Below are 17124 nucleotides of genomic sequence, written 5' to 3'. Positions count from 1 at the left end.
AACCTTACATGGCATTTTTAATTAATTCTTGCCCATTATCAGGTTGGGGTTTGACCTGATCAATATTTCCAGTGTGGCTGGATTTCATGTAGTAGTTTTGTGCTGGGGCAGAGAATTATGAAGCAGCCAGGTAATGAGCACAAACTGTGGTGGAACATCCTGGAGCCAGAACAGAGGCAGTGGAGGTGCTTGCTCTGCTGCAGCTGGGCTATGTCACAAGTGGTTCCCTGCAGGAATGAGGGCTGTCTGATGAGCCCTCCTTCCTGCAGGCAGAACCCTTTGCACTGTGTGCCAGCCTCTTCCGGGGGTTTGATTCAAAAGTCCTGCAGAAGTCTTCCAAATCTCAGTGTGTGGCCTTGTTACCGCCTAACAGTGTGCTCAGCCTCTGGAGTTAATGTGTGGTATGCTCTGACAAGGTACTGTTGACATGTACTTTGAATTTGAAACTCATAAACACCACTTTATCAAACAGTTTTCTGTGACATCTCTGTTAAGTTCCTGTAGAACTTAATACAAGCAAAATAGGTATTGTTATCTTGCATTTGTTGGGCTGCGTTTTTATAGACGTGTGGAAACTTAGCAGTGTAGTGCTATTAGTGGGTTGTGGAGGATTGAAACATTATGTTGTGAGAAAATGAAGTCTGTCACTAACATCATGAGGTAGGAACACAACTGACTGACTTCTGACTATTTTGGTAGATGAAAATAAACCCCACTAGGTGGTGCAAGTAAATAAACCACCTTGCAAAACACTTCTCTCCAGGTGAATAAACTTGGGGAAAGGGTGTCTTTCACCAAATTAAAATATATTATTTGACTGTTTACTTGGTTTTTTTTTCATTTGTGGTTTTGTACAATAGTTATTAAAATTTAATGTTTAATGCTGTCTTATCCTGGTCTTTTCCACATAACAGCTTTTCTACGAGCTGACTGAGGCATTTCCAAGCTTGGCATCTACTCAGAGTATTCCTGCTCGGGATCTCTCTTGTTGCAGTTTACCCTACACAGTTTATCCTATATTTCCCTTTGGGTTTGCTTACCTTTATAGCTATATGGAGTTACATACAATCAAAACTGTTTGTTCAAAGAAAGATTTCAAACAGTAAGTAACAGTAAGGTACTGTCAATTTACAGTGGAGTGAATAAGGTTCCAGTAGAAAATAATTATGACATATCATGTATGTGGTTAGTCTGTAAGGGTTAATGTGTATGTCAAAGAGATCAGTAGTTCTATTATGTTTTGTTTAGAAACAAACAAACAGAAAACCACAAAATGAAACTCCAGACCTTCATTTTACTTTTTCATTTTACTCCTGAGGTGACTATAATATAACCTTACCAGTTCATGTTGTGCTTGGCTATGCCATTGTCTTAAATTCAGTCTGTATAACCTTTCAATATCTTCCACTCTCCACTGAAAACACCTCTTGTGCAGCAGTGGTTTTACTGAAGATGCAGTGGCCCATACATTGTCAACATATTTTTGTAACCATAAGATCAGTAACAAAAGTTTTTGAATAACAAGAAACCACACATTCTTGATATAAGTGGAAGACCCCAGGAATTTCTACCTGTGGAGAGCCATCAGCACTCTCATGTTCTTGTCAGTAATCCTTTTAGCAGAGTTTGTATGGCTTCCTTGTAGACTGTAGGCTGCAGCTCTTGCAGGAAGGCAGCGGTGCTGAGCAGAGGCTGCAGGTGCTGCAGTCAGTAGGTGCTGCAGTCAGTGGGTGCTGCAGGTGCTGCAGTCAGTGGGTGCTGCAGGTGCTGCAGTCAGTGGGTGCTGCAGGTGCTGCAGTCAGTGGGTGCTGCAGGTGCTGCAGTCAGTGGGTGCCGTTCCTGCTCTCCCACCAGCCCGGCACAGCCGCGCCTTTCCTGCTGCCGCCTGCCCTCGTGTCCGTGCTGGCCCGCGCCCACTCCGGGAGCACAGTGCATTGCTCAGTGCTGCATCGTTGCCTTGCAGTGCAGGACTCTGGGATGAGACAGAGCTGCAGTCACTTTCACTCTAGTGAAAGTTCAGTGTATTACTGTGCAGGGTATTTACTGAAATGGAAATTTTTCATTTCAGAGTGACTCAGTTATTCATCAGCTGGGATGGGTGTTTGCCGCATTCACCCCAGTGTTGACAAATGCGGGGTTTGGGGTTGATGGTTTGATTGGGGGCTTTTGTGGGGTTTTTTGCTGGGTTTCTTTTTCCAGGAAATAAGACATTAAAGTATAAAAAGCTCATGCCCATGAAATCTCAGTTGACCGGCAGCCATAAAGAATATATGCACTAACCACAGTCAACACATACTCTGAGTTTTGCAGTAAGATTCTGTTGTACTCTATAGCCTCTACAGAGTGCACATAGAAAAATTGCAATAGAGATACCAGTCTTAAAATGCAGAAAGAAAATATTTTTTTCCTTAGTTTCCTCGGGCAGAGGACCAGCATACTGAATTACCATCATGCACTTTTGGCTATTACTAACTCCAAACCCAGAGTTGAGTTATATGGTGATGCAAATAGAAGGGCCTCGCGGTATGCCTATTAAAATACTTTGATATTCCTGCTGTACAAAAATCCAGTGCCAATGGTTTTGGTTACTTAGATTGTAGTAGCGTGTGAGAGTGCCACTTACAAGTGAGGATCCACTGTAGCTGAGCAATGAACATCTGCATATGAACACCTTACCTTACATCATGGTGTTCATTTTGTGTCACTGTTTTGGTGACAGCTACATTGAACTTTCATGAAAATATGAAAGAAAATGAGTGATTTAAAAAGGAAGATTGTTTTCCATGAAACACGTAAAACATGAAGTTAAAAGGTGCAAGACAGAATGTAAACTCTTTACCAGATTTCATATATTTGATAATATAGCATGTAAAATTCTTTAGAAAGAGATCTTTCGGCCCTTGCCTGCTTTGTGCTTCTCTTAATTTATGGAGGTTTTTTTCTTAAGCAAATTACTGTGTAATTGGAGTTGTTCCATTGTTTCTCTAACTGTTACTTATTCCATCTGAAGGTGTCAGAAGAGAAATCTGACTTCATTATCTCTGCTAAATGAACTTTTAATTTTGCCTTAGTTTCAAAGTTGCCTTTTATGCATACGTGTCTACATGCACAGCAGCGTGCACACACTCTCACACACACATCTATATATATCTTTGGGATTGTGAAAGACCTTGCAAAAGCACTGGAGAGCTTGTTCTACATAAGATGTATTGAGAGGCTGAAATTCTAAAAACTGAGTGACAGATTGGCATTGTGATCTTTCCTGCTTTACACAGCCTCTTGGTGCTGGTGTCTACTGATAATATACATTTAACATTCAGATTTACTGATGCTGTGTTCTGTAGATTATAAATGTTTGCAGAAAATGACTTATAAATAATGGAAAAACAGACTATAAGAATGAGATAAAGACTGAGATTAGGTTAATAATATTAGGCCTCCAATCTTAGTTGATGTTTAAATAATTTTTGTGTAAACCCCTGCATTTGTTTAAAAAGAACCAACATGGAATAATCCTCTGACAAAAGAGTGAACTTGCTGTATTTTCTGTTTTACTTTTGAAAGTAAAGCCAGGTGAACCCATTTGTTTTATGTACTCCACTGTCGTAAGGCAGTCTTAGAAAGTCATGGTCAGCTTAAGTTTGGGCATGAGTGAATACTGAAATTTAATTTTAAAAGTTTAAGTCCCATTTTCAAAAATTACTATTTAATACTAGTCTTCATTAGACATTTTTGTTAATGTAAAAGTTCTACTAACATATTTTTACTGTCAGCTGGGTCCAACCCATATAGGTGTTGTTGAAAAAATGTGCTAATTAATTTTTTAGGAACTTTCATTTCACAGAAGTAGGTTTGCTTTATTGCATTATAAAGAGGGTCTTTGATGATTGCTTAAACATTGCTTGGCATTTACCATGCTGCAGAATTGATATGTAAATAAAAGCAAACTTTGTAAATAAATATTCCATACTAAAATGGTTTTATCTCTTTACTCTTGCAGTAAGACAAATAAATCTGTACAGAGAATTTAAGATAACTGAGAAGAAAGAAATGGGAGGGACATGCCTGTAGCCCTCAGAGCTGTTTGTGTTCTTGCTCTAGCAGGAACTCTCTTCTTGTCTCTGGGAGAGTGCAGAGAGAAAGGGTGCTGATAGCCTGTGGCATGCTCTGAGCTAATGCATCTGTCCCTTCCCAGCAAGAGGGGTGAGGTAATCAGAAATTTGGACTTGGCAGGTGTCTGAGATGCCAGATTTTGTGTCAAGTATTGGGATTAGAAGCCGCCTGTGAATATTGAAAGTTTGGCTTCTCCAGCCTATTGCTTGGCTTTGCAGCTAGGAATAACTTGCAAATCCAGACATATGTCTTGTGTAGGTATAGCTGACAGATACTGGAGTTAGTACAGCACTGAGTTGAATACAAGGGCATAAAGTCCCTCTTTCTGTCCCTCAGGCCTCAGACCTAGTGGCTTGCCTGGATAGGCAGGGGAGTTCCCAAGTTTGTGTGCCTGTAGGGAGGCTGGCAAGTGGCATGCCATGTGCTTGACCAAGGATAAGTATGATTTGCTGCTTCTGCTTTTGTTCTTCTTAAATTGTATGGGCTTAAAGGCTACAAAGTTGGTGAAGTACTGGACTTCATATAGAACACTCTGGTTAGTATACAGTAGTCTGTGGTGGACAGGAGACAAGACCTTTTTGGTTCTAATACTGTTAAAATAAATGAGGACCAAAAGGCAGACCATAAAATACTAATATGAAGAAAAAGAATGACTGCTTTAAGGGATCAAACATTAATAGATTCTTTGTTCAACATCAGCAGATTCAGTAACCTGCAGTACCTTGGCCTCAGAGAATATAATGTCTGAGTGCTTGTATTTGAACTGGAGGTTTCATCTGCCATTAACAAGAACAAACAAACCAGAATGCAGACAAAAGTAGGGCACAAGTCATCTGTAAATAAAAGAAAATCGTGGTCCCAGAGATGATAAAAAGACTGATAAAAAGCTTAAGAGCTAGACACATTCTATGCAGCAAAGCCCTTCTAAAGTGGTTAGCAATATATTGTTACGTAGGTACATGGATTGACAGGAGAAAAAAGCATTTATTGATGGCTGACTGGAGTGCTACTCAGTTCTGTCTGCTGTGGCCACTCTTAGAACCCTTAGAGTTGGCTACAGAGAAGAACAGCACTGATGAAAAAGAGGGAAACAGTTGATTAAATTTTGTAGTATAGTGTTCTGCAGTTCTTGGTGTATCTTGGTTGTCTGAATTATGGAAATGTGTTACTGATCATGTTGTAGCAAAAAAGATCAAAAGCAACATCTAGTATTCAGGAGAGACATGATTGCACAGTAAACCATTTCTCAAAATCCCAGAACTGTAATTTTTATGATTAGTTTTCTGAGCACCTAGGGTATAGCATGTTTCAAGAAATTCTGACTCTATTACTGGTACCAGTGTATGCTCCTTTATTTACTTGATAGAGGTACAGTTGGTGCCTTCCCTGGTAACATCCTAACCACAGGAGCTGGCATCTGGCAGGAGGACCAGCAGCCCTGCTGTGAGGGACCTGCAGGTGCTGATGGGCACCAGTGCCATCACCATCAATAAATAGGACAAGCTGCCTTCTGAGCTCCACGAGGAGGAGTCTGATCAGCAGATTGAGCAATACTGTTATCACTTCTCTTTGATACTGCTGAAGCCCTACCTGAAACTGTGTCTGGCATTTGGCCTTCCCCTTCAATAAAGATTTTGAATTGCCAAGATGGTCAGGGCTGAGGGCACACATCCTATGAGAGAGCTGGTTGAAAGATTTGGGCTTGCTTGCCCTTAAAAGGCAGAAATGTAATAGCAGGCTGCAGCTGTTTGGAATGTAGTCACAGAGGTGGTTAAGGTAAACTCTTCTTGTGGTAGCAGGAGGCACTGGCTGTAGGTTGTGGGGGTTGTGAAGATTCAGGTGGGCAAAGCTGTGGCTGACCTGACCTCATGTTGGGAGGCTGAACTGGATGGTCTCTGAAAGTACCTTAGAAACAAGACTTCTGTAATTCTGTATGGTTACTCCCTTGATGGACTGGAGTAAAGGGTCAAAAAAAGCAAAATTGGAAGCTTGAAATGAAGGGGGTAAGGTAAAAGGTCTGAGGGTGGTTTTGGACAAAGAGGCAGAGAACAATGCTACTTGGACAGATTTGTGTACTGAACTAAGCAGTCTCATGGAAATTACAGCTGGATAGTACATTATGTGACTTTTGAACTGAAAAAATAGAAATATATACTGTAGGTGTAGAAATATTGGGACTTAAAATATGTGTATTATGGGGTTTTTAGAAGGTGCTTGTTGAAAAGTGTAACAGTACAAACCAATACAGATACATTGTTTAGTTTGAATATGTTCAGGAAGGAACAGTCGTATTAAACACAAAATCAACATTGCTATAAAGACTAATTGTGGCCACTAAATAATGGAACTGCTATCCTGGCACGTTCCCAGGTTAATTCTTTGATTTAAAAACATCTTCCTACTGATTTTCCTGACTGGCAGAATTGGTCTGCATAAAGATTGGGCACTGTGGATAAACTTGCAGTTGTGAAAAATGAACAAGTGTGCTTTATCCAGCTGAAAGTATAATTCCAACATGTGCTGGTAGCAGTATTTAAACTGGATGTGTGATGTGGTGGCATGGGAGAATTTAGACTTTGTTTTTTGAGATTACTGTGAAATTCAGTCATAGGTTTCCAGACACAGAATGATAATTAATAGCCTGTGTGGTTTTTAACCACTCATGGAAACATTTCCCATGCAATTAGGAGGGAATGGATTCAAGGGGCAGATTTGCAGCCCTGCTTTTTAAGGACAGCACATACACACTTCAAACTGGATCAAACATTTGCTCAGTGAGGTGGGCAGTGTTCTCTTTTGACTGGTTTGAAACATCAGTAGAAGCTCCTCTGATATTGCTGGACTTGTCTTTATAAACATGGCCTCAGTTTAGGAAATTTGAGACTTGCATTCTTTTTTTTTCCCCCCACAAAACCTGCCTGTTGTGAGAATGAATTAGCATTCAGCCATGAGCACCTACTTTTAGCTGTGGACTCAAATGGTGATTTTCAGTGATAGAGGAGAGACTTAGTAAGTCTTTTTATCTCCACCTTTTGATTAGCATTTTGTGCTTCAGCAGCATCATCGTGTGGAAGTTTTAAATTAATTCAAAATAGATTTTCTAATTTACCTAAAATGTGGAATAGTTGAGATAACAAAATGAAGCCCTATAGGTCATGTGGTTTCCAGTAGCAGGAAAGTCAGTTCTGCTTACTTAAGCTAATATTCTTTTTAATTCCTTCTCTCTGTCTTGCCTCAGAATGAAAATCGGAGCAGGCAGAACAGAGAATCCCTTCAGCAACATTTTTTGACAAAAGTCATTGGCTAGAAAAGATGAGAGACAATACTGGTCAGCCTGTGTTAAAACACACTATGGATTTCTATTACCTCTTTTTAGGATCTTAAGATGGCTAAGAATATGTGGCTTGACAAAGGTTAATCGCCTCAAATTCTTCACATAAGAAATTGTGTGGATCGCAGAAAGACAGAGGAAACATTTGTTGCAGTCAATTTTTATTCAGTTTATGAACTCAGTGTGTCTGGCAGACTCTGGGAACACCAGCAGACCTTTTTGTGATCAGGTCCAAGAGAAAGTGCTGTGCATTCGCAGACTTCAGGTATTTTTTAAACTCCAGGAATAAGTTTGTGTGGCTAGTTTGGCTCAAAATCTTTCACATTTATTTGAAAAGAAATGAGCAGATTACAGAAAGTATTTTTATTTCTGAACTGCAAGATGTTTTGTTACTTTATTCCACAGGAATATCTCTCTGTAAAGGCCAGCAAGCTGAAGTGGTTAATTTTACTTCACAATGCAAGTCAGTAGCATCCTTCTTCAAAAAATTATAAAACTGATTTTGTCGAACACTGATTTAGTTTTTCATCACATCAAAGATATTTTCACTGTCAATTTATTTTTTTCCTTTATCTTTATATTTTATTGTTCATTTTTGTGCAATCTTCCTTTGAAGCTGTCTTTGATAGTCTGCCATCTCCAAGCATTACTGAGTGGAAGTCACAGCATTTGTGGAAGAGAATCTTGGCTGTGCCTGTGAAATGCCTGTACAATTCCCCCACAGCTCCCTCCTCTCCTCATCTTTGGATGTGCAGCAGTGGTTTTCCCATCCAAAGGTGTTCAGACAGCAGTGAAGGGCACAGATGAGTGTTAGAGTTGTGAGACAGCCCTGTGAGGTCCCCCAAGGTCAGCCTCCAGCTGCCCAGCATTCCAAAGCCCAGGACTAGGGTAGTGAAGGGAGCTGTTTGCATTTTAGGTCTTTAGAGGGAGACATCCACACTGACCTGAGCAAAGGTTGCAGCAACAAAATGTACACTGAGTTTCAACCCTTTAACTAAAAAACTGTGCCCGGAAGGAGACATTGTGAGGAGGTTCTCTGGAATTATGATGCTCTCAAGTATTTGCTTCTCTTCTTTGTGACTGTCCATGTGGTAAACATTCATGTAGACAAATCTGGCATTCTCTTACAAAGATGAGAAAAGCATTGATGAGCACACTCTTGAGAGAAGAGCGGAGTTAAGCATGATCTCACCTTTTCAGCCACTGGTGTTTTCCATGTATCTTAGTGCTTCTGTTGTTTAAACATACCCAATTCTTAAATATGCATGAAGTTAGGATTTAACAGATAGATCAAGTACCTGGCATCAATCCAAGGTCTAATTCTTAATCTTCTGTACCATGGATATGGTAGATAAATTTCTCAATGGCCAATTTTAAAAACTATTCACTCAAACCCGACATAGCCCATTTCAGCCTCTCCTTAATAGGAAAGCTAATAACTTTTTCTGATGTGGTGCATAAAGCTCTGGTATTTTGTTTTCTTTTTATTGCCAGATGCAAGTGTGTTCCTGTATTTACAGTCAATAAAGCTATCAGTGCTATACACAGGTTTAGATTAATAATTTCAGCCTTTCAGTCCTGGGTATCAGGTTTAGGCACTGCTGTGTTATTTGCATCCCTCGGGCTCGTGCTGACTGTCTGAGCAGTTGCAATGTTTCTGCTCAGAGCTAACTTGTACAAGGGGCACAGCCCATTCCAGCATTCTCATTCACATTATTCAGAAGTCATGTCTCAAACAAGCCAGGCAGCACTCGAGTAGTACAAATTGTGTCTGCAGAAAAGAAAGATGGTGATCCCCAAACCCTTGCTTCTCATGCATTTTTGTCTCTGATAGTCCTTTGTATTCTGTTCACACTCTGACTTCCAGTTTGGATAGCTTCCAAAAGAGTTGATTCCTTATTAGGACTTACCATCAAAGAACAGGAATTTCAAAAGAGATGCAGTATTACCTGTACATGGGTCATAGGTGTGAAATTCTGTGACCTTTCTGAGCCATCAAGTCTAGAGAACATATAAGAAGGAAGAAATACTAGCCTTAGTCCTGCTACCTGTTATATTAGTGAATGTTTATATTAACCCAGAGAGCCAGGTTTTATGTTACCTAGACTTTTCTGTCCCATAAATGTCTTAACAGCCTGTTTCTGCCATGAGCAAACCAGTTAGTGATCACATGTTGTACTATTTTCCCCCCTGTATTTTTGTATTACTTGCAGAAGGTAAAATACATCTCTGCCCTAAAGCCACTGCAGCTATTCTGTGTAGAAGACCATGGGCTGGGTTTGCACTTATGGGAGAGTGTGCCACCTCCTCATGCTCTGAATTTATTTTTCTTTAGCACACGTTGACTGTCTCCCTTTAGAGCGAGCATACACATATAAATAGCAAATAAGATATTTCACCAAATATCTTGACACGTTTTACTGGATTGAGATTCACTTTCAACAGTTTCTGTTTCATGCTCACTTTCCTTCATCTAAGAGCAGTCGCAGTGGCAGTATAAAAATAGCTTTTAAATTGAATTTTTCAAGATCCTCCTCTTCTGCTATCTCTTACTGCTTCCCACTTCTCTTCTGATTTTACAATTCTTTCTACTCTTCTTCCTGAAAATCAAGATCTCCTTATGCTTTGCATTACCAGCTGTCAGGCATGATGCTGTATATGCTGATATGCCACTGTGTTAGCTTGCTTTGCCACTGTTGGCAGCACTCTGCTGTCATGCTCAATTGAGACAAAAAGGACTGTTTCTTACTGGGAAATTAATTCATTAAAAACTACCTTTGTTTCTGTAATATAATTGTTTTGAAAGAAATAAAACATACAAAGAAAACTGTATTACAACAAATTAATCCTTAATTTTGTAAAGGTTTAAGTGTCAAATATGAATGAACTAAATGCAGTGAGGCCAACTAATTTAGTGAAATTACAGCCTCAAATTGCCACATGTGATTTGAGCACAAATTCCATCAGCTGAGATGGTTTTTGTATTTGGATTTTTTTCCTGACATAACTAGTTCTGAGCAAAAGGGAATGCATCCCTAGGCATCTGGAAATTATCTCTGGAAAGAGTAACCAATTTGCTTGTGTCCCTCTGTGAAAGGGAGATACAAGGTCAGAAGAATTGTATTGGAGATGATCTTTATCCTGATGTGTTCTCTTCCTCCACCCTTCAAAAGAGGAGGAAGTAGAGCATCCTCTTCTGTGTTGACCTGTTTCTCCCCCCTAGGCCTTTCTATCCCTTATGCTTTTCTGAAGAGGACTGCCTTTTGCAGGTCATTCTGCCAGTCTAGGAGTGCTGGTGGGCTGCTATTCCTAGGGCTAAAATGAAGGAGCAGTTTTGCAGCAGGTTTCTTTCTCCTGGGTACAGACTGCCCTGATGGGCTTCCTTTGATCCATGACAAAACTGAGCAAGGTAACCAAGCTGACTTCCTCAAAGGCAGGGTGAGGCTGCAGCTGTGCCTGTGAGCCAGGCTGGCATCCTGTCCTGCTGCCACATCAGTGTCACTGTCAATGTGGCCTCTGTCACCAGTGTGGCTCAGCCCAGCTGGGAGTGGTTCAAGGCTTAGCACCTGCCTGGAGCAGCCAGTTGGGGTTGGAGCCCCTGCTTTGGGGGAGAGAATTCAGCTATTTGTGAGCTGTATCATGGGGTTTGATCTTACTGGCCCTGAGCTGTCTCTGTTCTTACAGAAATGACTGGTTAAAACACACCCTTTTTTCCCACTTGCAGGGGATTTTAGGCTTATCTGCAGGAGAGAAGAATCAAAAGTCGTTTGTAGACTTGACAGTTAGTACATCACTAAACACATATACAAAGAGTCCATGGCATTGCAGCAAAAGATTTGAGAAAACAGGTCTGAACTTCTCTTCCAAAACACTTGTGTGTGTGTGTGTGTGTGTGTAAACATTGTAGAGTGTGGGCATATAAATGTAGATGTTTATTTAAATACATTAGACTGTCCACCTACCTAATCTATATCTTATAATTCATTTACATATGAAATATAGTGTAGTTAAGTGACTTGTTTTTTTTTTCAGAAAGTAAATTAGAAAGAAAATAAAATGCCTTTCTTGATGTTGAAAGGCTCCTATCAGCGTAATTTCAATTTAAATCTAATTACTTCAAAATGCATGTTTATACTACTCTCCCCTTCCTCTTTTTTTTTAGTTAAGCTTCCTAAGGCTTAAAATTATCTTGATAATTTTTCTTTATCTTTTTTAATCCTTTGTAATTTGAAGGAAAATCTTTTTTTCTCTCAGTTGACAAGGAGTGTGTTTGACAATGCAAGGGAATGCTGATCCATCTAGACAGAAAAACTGCCAAATGTACAAGGTCCTTGACACAACAGACAGACAGACAAGCTCTTTTTTTTTTTTTGCATTTCTGCTCAAATTCATTTATAGTAATTTCAGCTGTTACTTTCAGCTTCAAGTCTTTAATTTTGGGAATTGAGAAACACTTGTTTCATTTCTCCAGATTCGCAGTGTCCTTGTAAAAACTGTAGAGATAAGCATTCAATATATTGATGAATATTGTGTTGTGTGTACAGTTGTTTCATATCTAGAACTATGACTAAAAAATGGGCTTAGGTAGCTGATATCCATAAATCAAGGTGTTGTGTCAGCTAACAGGCTCCCAGCAGAACAGAAGTAATCTCCAATTCACACTGACTGTGTTTGCCAATCAGGACCAATGACAGAAAGTAGGGAGGAATTGAGTGGAAAGATTCCTTCTGCCCTCTGTGGTGGAGTTGCTGAGCCCTCTCCAAGCTCTGATGGTTGCACTGGACTACAACAGCAGTGTATTTCATGTTAAAAGTATGAATTCATCATTGTCATAGTAATCCAAAAACTCTAAAAACCATATCGGTAAATGAGCTCTGTAGAACAGCTCCAGCAGTTCAGAGCCTGCTTATTTAATTTGTCTTAAGCACATTAAACAGTTCTGGGCAGGCTGTCACTGTGATCCTTGAAATATTGCTGTGTTTCTTTTGTTCTCTGCTTTTAAATTTCTTATACAGTAAGACTTTCATACTCTATTAATTACAAATTTGTGGATATTCGTACTCTTATTTGAGCTTAAAGTCTTTCAAACCACAACAGAAATTCAGTAGTGGGAAAGGGAAGAGATGTGCACTTTGTCCTCTCTCTTTCCACAGCCTGTTGACTCCCAGTGCAGACACTAAGCCTGGAGTTTCTGACTCTTACCTGGCAGCTGGTCTGCAGGTCAATTAACCCAGCAGGTATGGATCCTTTTTGACTAGAATAGGTATAAGGTTTGAGCCTGAAAAATAATGTCTTGGTTGTAGTTTTTGTCTGAAAATAATTCTACATCATCTTAGAGAAGGGCCTTGTTTTTTTCAGGATCTTTTTTCCCCTTCACTTCTTGTCATAATGTTCAAATTCCTATATTCAGAACTCTTCAGAAAAATAGAGGAATGGCTGATGAAAAACTTGAGTGATACTTTGAAAATGTAGCACATGCTGTGCAGTTCCAGCAGATGAAAGCAGCATGGTTGAAGGGTTTAAAACATGCTTTCATATTAATCTACTATCATGTAAATATTCTTTTAAGACACTGCTTATGAATTCCAATTTTTCAGCTGCAACCACAGTTTATTCAAAGTTTAAAGGGTTATGATGTATATTCTTTGTGAAGTATTCACTCTCTATTTTTTTTCCACACTAGCTTTTTGGTAACCAGGACTACACACTACTGTTCTGGCAAATGCATGAATATTTGTTGTGTTGAACTTCTACCACATTTAAACACTGCTGTGCACTTGAAGCAAAAATGGGAAATGGTGAATAATCCCTCCTGCCTTTTGAGATGGTCATATTTGAATTTATGTTGGCAGGATTGAGTGAAGAAGCTTGTATTATTAACAGTGCTGAATCTGCTCTGTAAATGCATAAGACTTTTTTTCCATGGGAATTTCAATCCATCTTTCACCAGTCCTTATTCACCTAAGATGAAATTTAAAGGTTTTCTTAGATTTCTGCTGCTAAAATTGTGCTTTATGTCAGGGAAAAAAAAATGCACAATGTAATGAACATTTCTGTTTACTATAAATTTGTTCTTTCACTCAACTTTATAAGAAATACCTTCCATTATTGTCGTAAAATACACTTTTTCTTAATCCTTAAGCAAAACAGTATCCTGAAACACTTAATTTCATTAATTTAATTTGGTAAACATTGTACCAACCTTGACAAACATGAACTTACTTTCTTCCTAGGTTTCCAGAGGAGGAGTTGGCAACAGAGCCACTAAAATATGCTGAACAACTTCCTGTAGCTCAGATAATACACCAGGTAAGTCTTTCTATTTTAGAAATTCCTTTGAAAATAAAGAACATCTGTAATACTTAAACTGCTTTTCTAGGTCACACAGAATTAATGTCCTCATGCTGGAAGTATGTATAAACAAGATACTCTTGTTCAAATGACAGCTATTAAATTATAAAAGTCTCATTCTGAACATGGCAACGAAAAGATGCTTGCTGTATGACATGGTTAACACTTTAACAAGTAGCTATGAAGTTGTTGTGTCTGCTGATAGAAAAGAAAAAAAATCCATTAATTTCTCTGAATTTGCATCTTGACCTAAATCATATTCCCCTTCCTGAAAAAGCAGCCAAAGTATGGAGTCATTATCGTGGAATAATTGTCATGATGAGTTGAGCAGGGAAAACAATCTTTCCTCCTAATACAATTCTGAATTAGCACCCTTTTTATTTCTAACTATAGCAGTATCATCATACTTTCTGCTTTGAACAGGGTTTTTTTGTTTGCTTTTTCTTTTGCACAATTAAAAAAAAGGTTTCTATTTTTCCTAGACTGTGCCTTCTGACTTTGTCTTTATTTAAATGCAATACTGTGCTATTGATTTAAGTAAACAAATGAGGGATGATGTGGACATACAAGCTGGAATTAAAGTTTTTATTGTAACATGTCTCCCCCAATTCATGGCAAGGAGGAAGAAAAGATCTTTTCTTTGCAGAAGATTCTATATTCCCTTCTTTCAGTGACCTATTCTGTTGCAGTCATTTGGAACTTTCTCAAAATAAAATAAATAATAGTTAAACTTTATAGATGTGAGTCCTGCTTCAGGGATAAGTAATTACAGTTTTCTTAAGTTAGGGCTAAACAGGTCATATTACTGTTTTCCTAATGGTATCTTGGCTGTATGGAATCTTCCAGGTAATCAAGTATGCTCTGAAAAATTGACCTGAAATGTGGGGAAGATAATGACAGTTCATGTTGGGAGACAAAATGGTGCAGTCCATTCACTGCCTTGAGATAAGGAAAATTTCCAGACTGAAAACTGGGACTTGGTAGTGGTCAGAGTAGCACTAAACCAGATAGGCAATGTTTGAAAAAGCTGTGTTTTCAGACTCAGCTGTTTTTAAATGCTTCAAGATCAACAGGAGCAAGTAAAAGTCTACTAAATCCCTTAATAGAATTTTGTAAACAACTTTTTGTGTATTAATTATTATCATAGATCTTTCCAAATACCTTTGTCAATAAGTGTCTTAAAGCATTGAGTCTCATGCTGCAGGCAGTGCTGGTTTTACCTTAAAGGAAACATAAGCTTTATTTTAAAACCTTAAAGTGTACAAGCCTTTCCTGCAAGTTGTAAGCACAAGGGGTTTTAAAACTTTTGGCTGAAATCTGCACCTTCGGGAAGAATTTCTGATGTGTTCAGAACATGGAAGATTGGAAATCAGGACCAGTTTGTATGTCAGGAACTCCCTGGTGTTGTCAGAGCTTCAAATGACCCAACAGCCTGCAAATGTCACATTTAAAATTCTGTCTTCATGCCTGACTCTCAGCATAAATGAATTAAACAGCAGAGCAGGCAGCCAGTCAATATGTTCTTAACAGTGAGAGTGAGCAATGAAACAGTTTGGGGGTTGTTTGGAATCAGTAAATAGAAAGTGCATGGAATGGCTCACCTAGAGGAAAAGCTCAAATAGGAAACAGAATTAACCTTTAAAATGGTCGAGCAGACCAAATGTCATAGCAATATTTTTACAGCACGAGGTGGGTAATAACCACGGAGTGTTCATTTGGCCACTGTGTGTTACACTGCAGTAGAGCATTGTGCTCTGGAAAGGCAAAAAGCTGGGTTCATGTGCTCTTATCTGTTTGCTGAACTTGCCAGCAGTACAGAGCTGGGGTCTGCACAAGGCAGCAGAACAGACCCAACAGAACTGTGAATGTCTTGGATGCAGAGAAGCCAGAGCAAGGGCCATTGGTTAGCTGTGGGGACAGGGAGTTTGGCACTCTGCCCTGGTGTGTGTGAGGCTGATGCCCTGGCAGAGCTGCCACCAGCTGAGCATCACTGCACCAGCATCCTGCTGAATTAGCTCTGCAGAGAACCCCTTGTTCCCTTCTGAGGGACCTGGCACAACTGGGACAAGTTGTGCAGTGGCCTTGTTTATATGAAAAAGGATTTTTTTTTGCTCTAAGAATAAAGAAAGAAATTATAAGAAACTAAAAAGTGACGAGTAAAAACAGTGAATAGTATTTGTGGTGTCATGATGCTGTATCCACGTGGATACATACATACTCTAGACATACATAACAGCATCAGTGCTGTGTACTTATAGCATAAATATACATAAAATTTCACAGTGCTGGACAGGTATCCTAAATTAGTATAATGTATAAAGTGCATTTTAATTATACTTTTTAGCCAACATAGCCACTACTACTGTCCAACTTTAAAACTGGATAAATTTATTCTCCTGAACTCTACTGAAATACTCCTTGTGCTTTTAGCTGAAATAAAAAGCCTCTAGTGCTTGGTAAAGGAATGCAGTCATTAATATAAACTAATAAAAGTAGAACTTTCAGAGTAATGCCCACATGAGACAACCTTTTAATGAGATTCTCTCTGTACAGCCATGCATACAATGCTGCTACTTACAGTAAGTTTATGCTACTTAGAATAAGGCCAAAAAAAAAACCCCAAACTAAAACCCAAACTAGAACGAGGAGAAAAAGGAGTGATTATTTTAATTCTGCACTTGTCTTTACTCAAAACAGGTCTGGTAGAAGAACAGGGCAAACTGCATTTGAGAAGATTGTTTCCATTTATCATAAATGATATTCACTGCTGGCCTTGCAGTTCAGTAAATCATTTTAATAAAAGTACCTAACTTCAGTGCCAGTGCTTGTGCTTGGAATGTCACTGTGTGTTAACATATCTGGCCTAACCAGGATTTAGGATTTTGAAGAGACTTAAATTGTTATAGGTGTCTTACTGATGGAAGAATGTTTTATTGATGAAAGGCACATTTCAGCAGATAAACACCAGATCTCCTGATGGTGTTATAATTGAAAACAAAATGAAACAGCAAATTCAGACCACAATCAACTTGCATACTTGTTTTAGTCCATTTCAAACCATTAAGCAGATAAATTAACATGCTGTTAAATCAGGATGATATTTCAGGAAAGTGACTCACAGCCTGTAGTGGAAATTGCACAATTTGCTTGAAGTCTGAACATGGTTTACAGTTGCAGATTTACTTAAAAATAAGGAGTTCCTTAAGTATTTTTTCATGGGGAGAATGTTACATGCAACATCCAATTAAATTAGATAGAGTTTCCTTTTGGTGATGTAAGTTTGGTTTGTAGAAGTTTTAACCTGTGCATTTGTGTTGCCTCTCCATGAG

At 39.0% G+C, this 17124-nt stretch overlaps 1 protein-coding gene across 2 annotated transcripts in view; it reads left to right on the top strand.

The window, feature by feature from the left end:
* PIGK (phosphatidylinositol glycan anchor biosynthesis class K) overlaps window positions 1-17124 on the top strand; it is a 64268-nt gene that overhangs the window by 28499 nt on the left and 18645 nt on the right. For both annotated transcript variants that reach the window (XM_059854051.1, XM_059854050.1), the window contains exon 10: window positions 13678-13753. In XM_059854051.1, coding sequence (XP_059710034.1) covers window positions 13678-13753 — 76 coding nt within the window. The remainder of the gene's footprint in view (window positions 1-13677; window positions 13754-17124) is intronic.

Source organism: Haemorhous mexicanus, chromosome 9 (genome assembly GCF_027477595.1).
Source record: "Haemorhous mexicanus isolate bHaeMex1 chromosome 9, bHaeMex1.pri, whole genome shotgun sequence".
Lineage (NCBI taxonomy): Eukaryota > Metazoa > Chordata > Aves > Passeriformes > Fringillidae > Haemorhous > Haemorhous mexicanus.
Note: the sequence above shows the minus strand (reverse complement) of the source record. Positions and strands in the feature narration are given on the sequence as shown.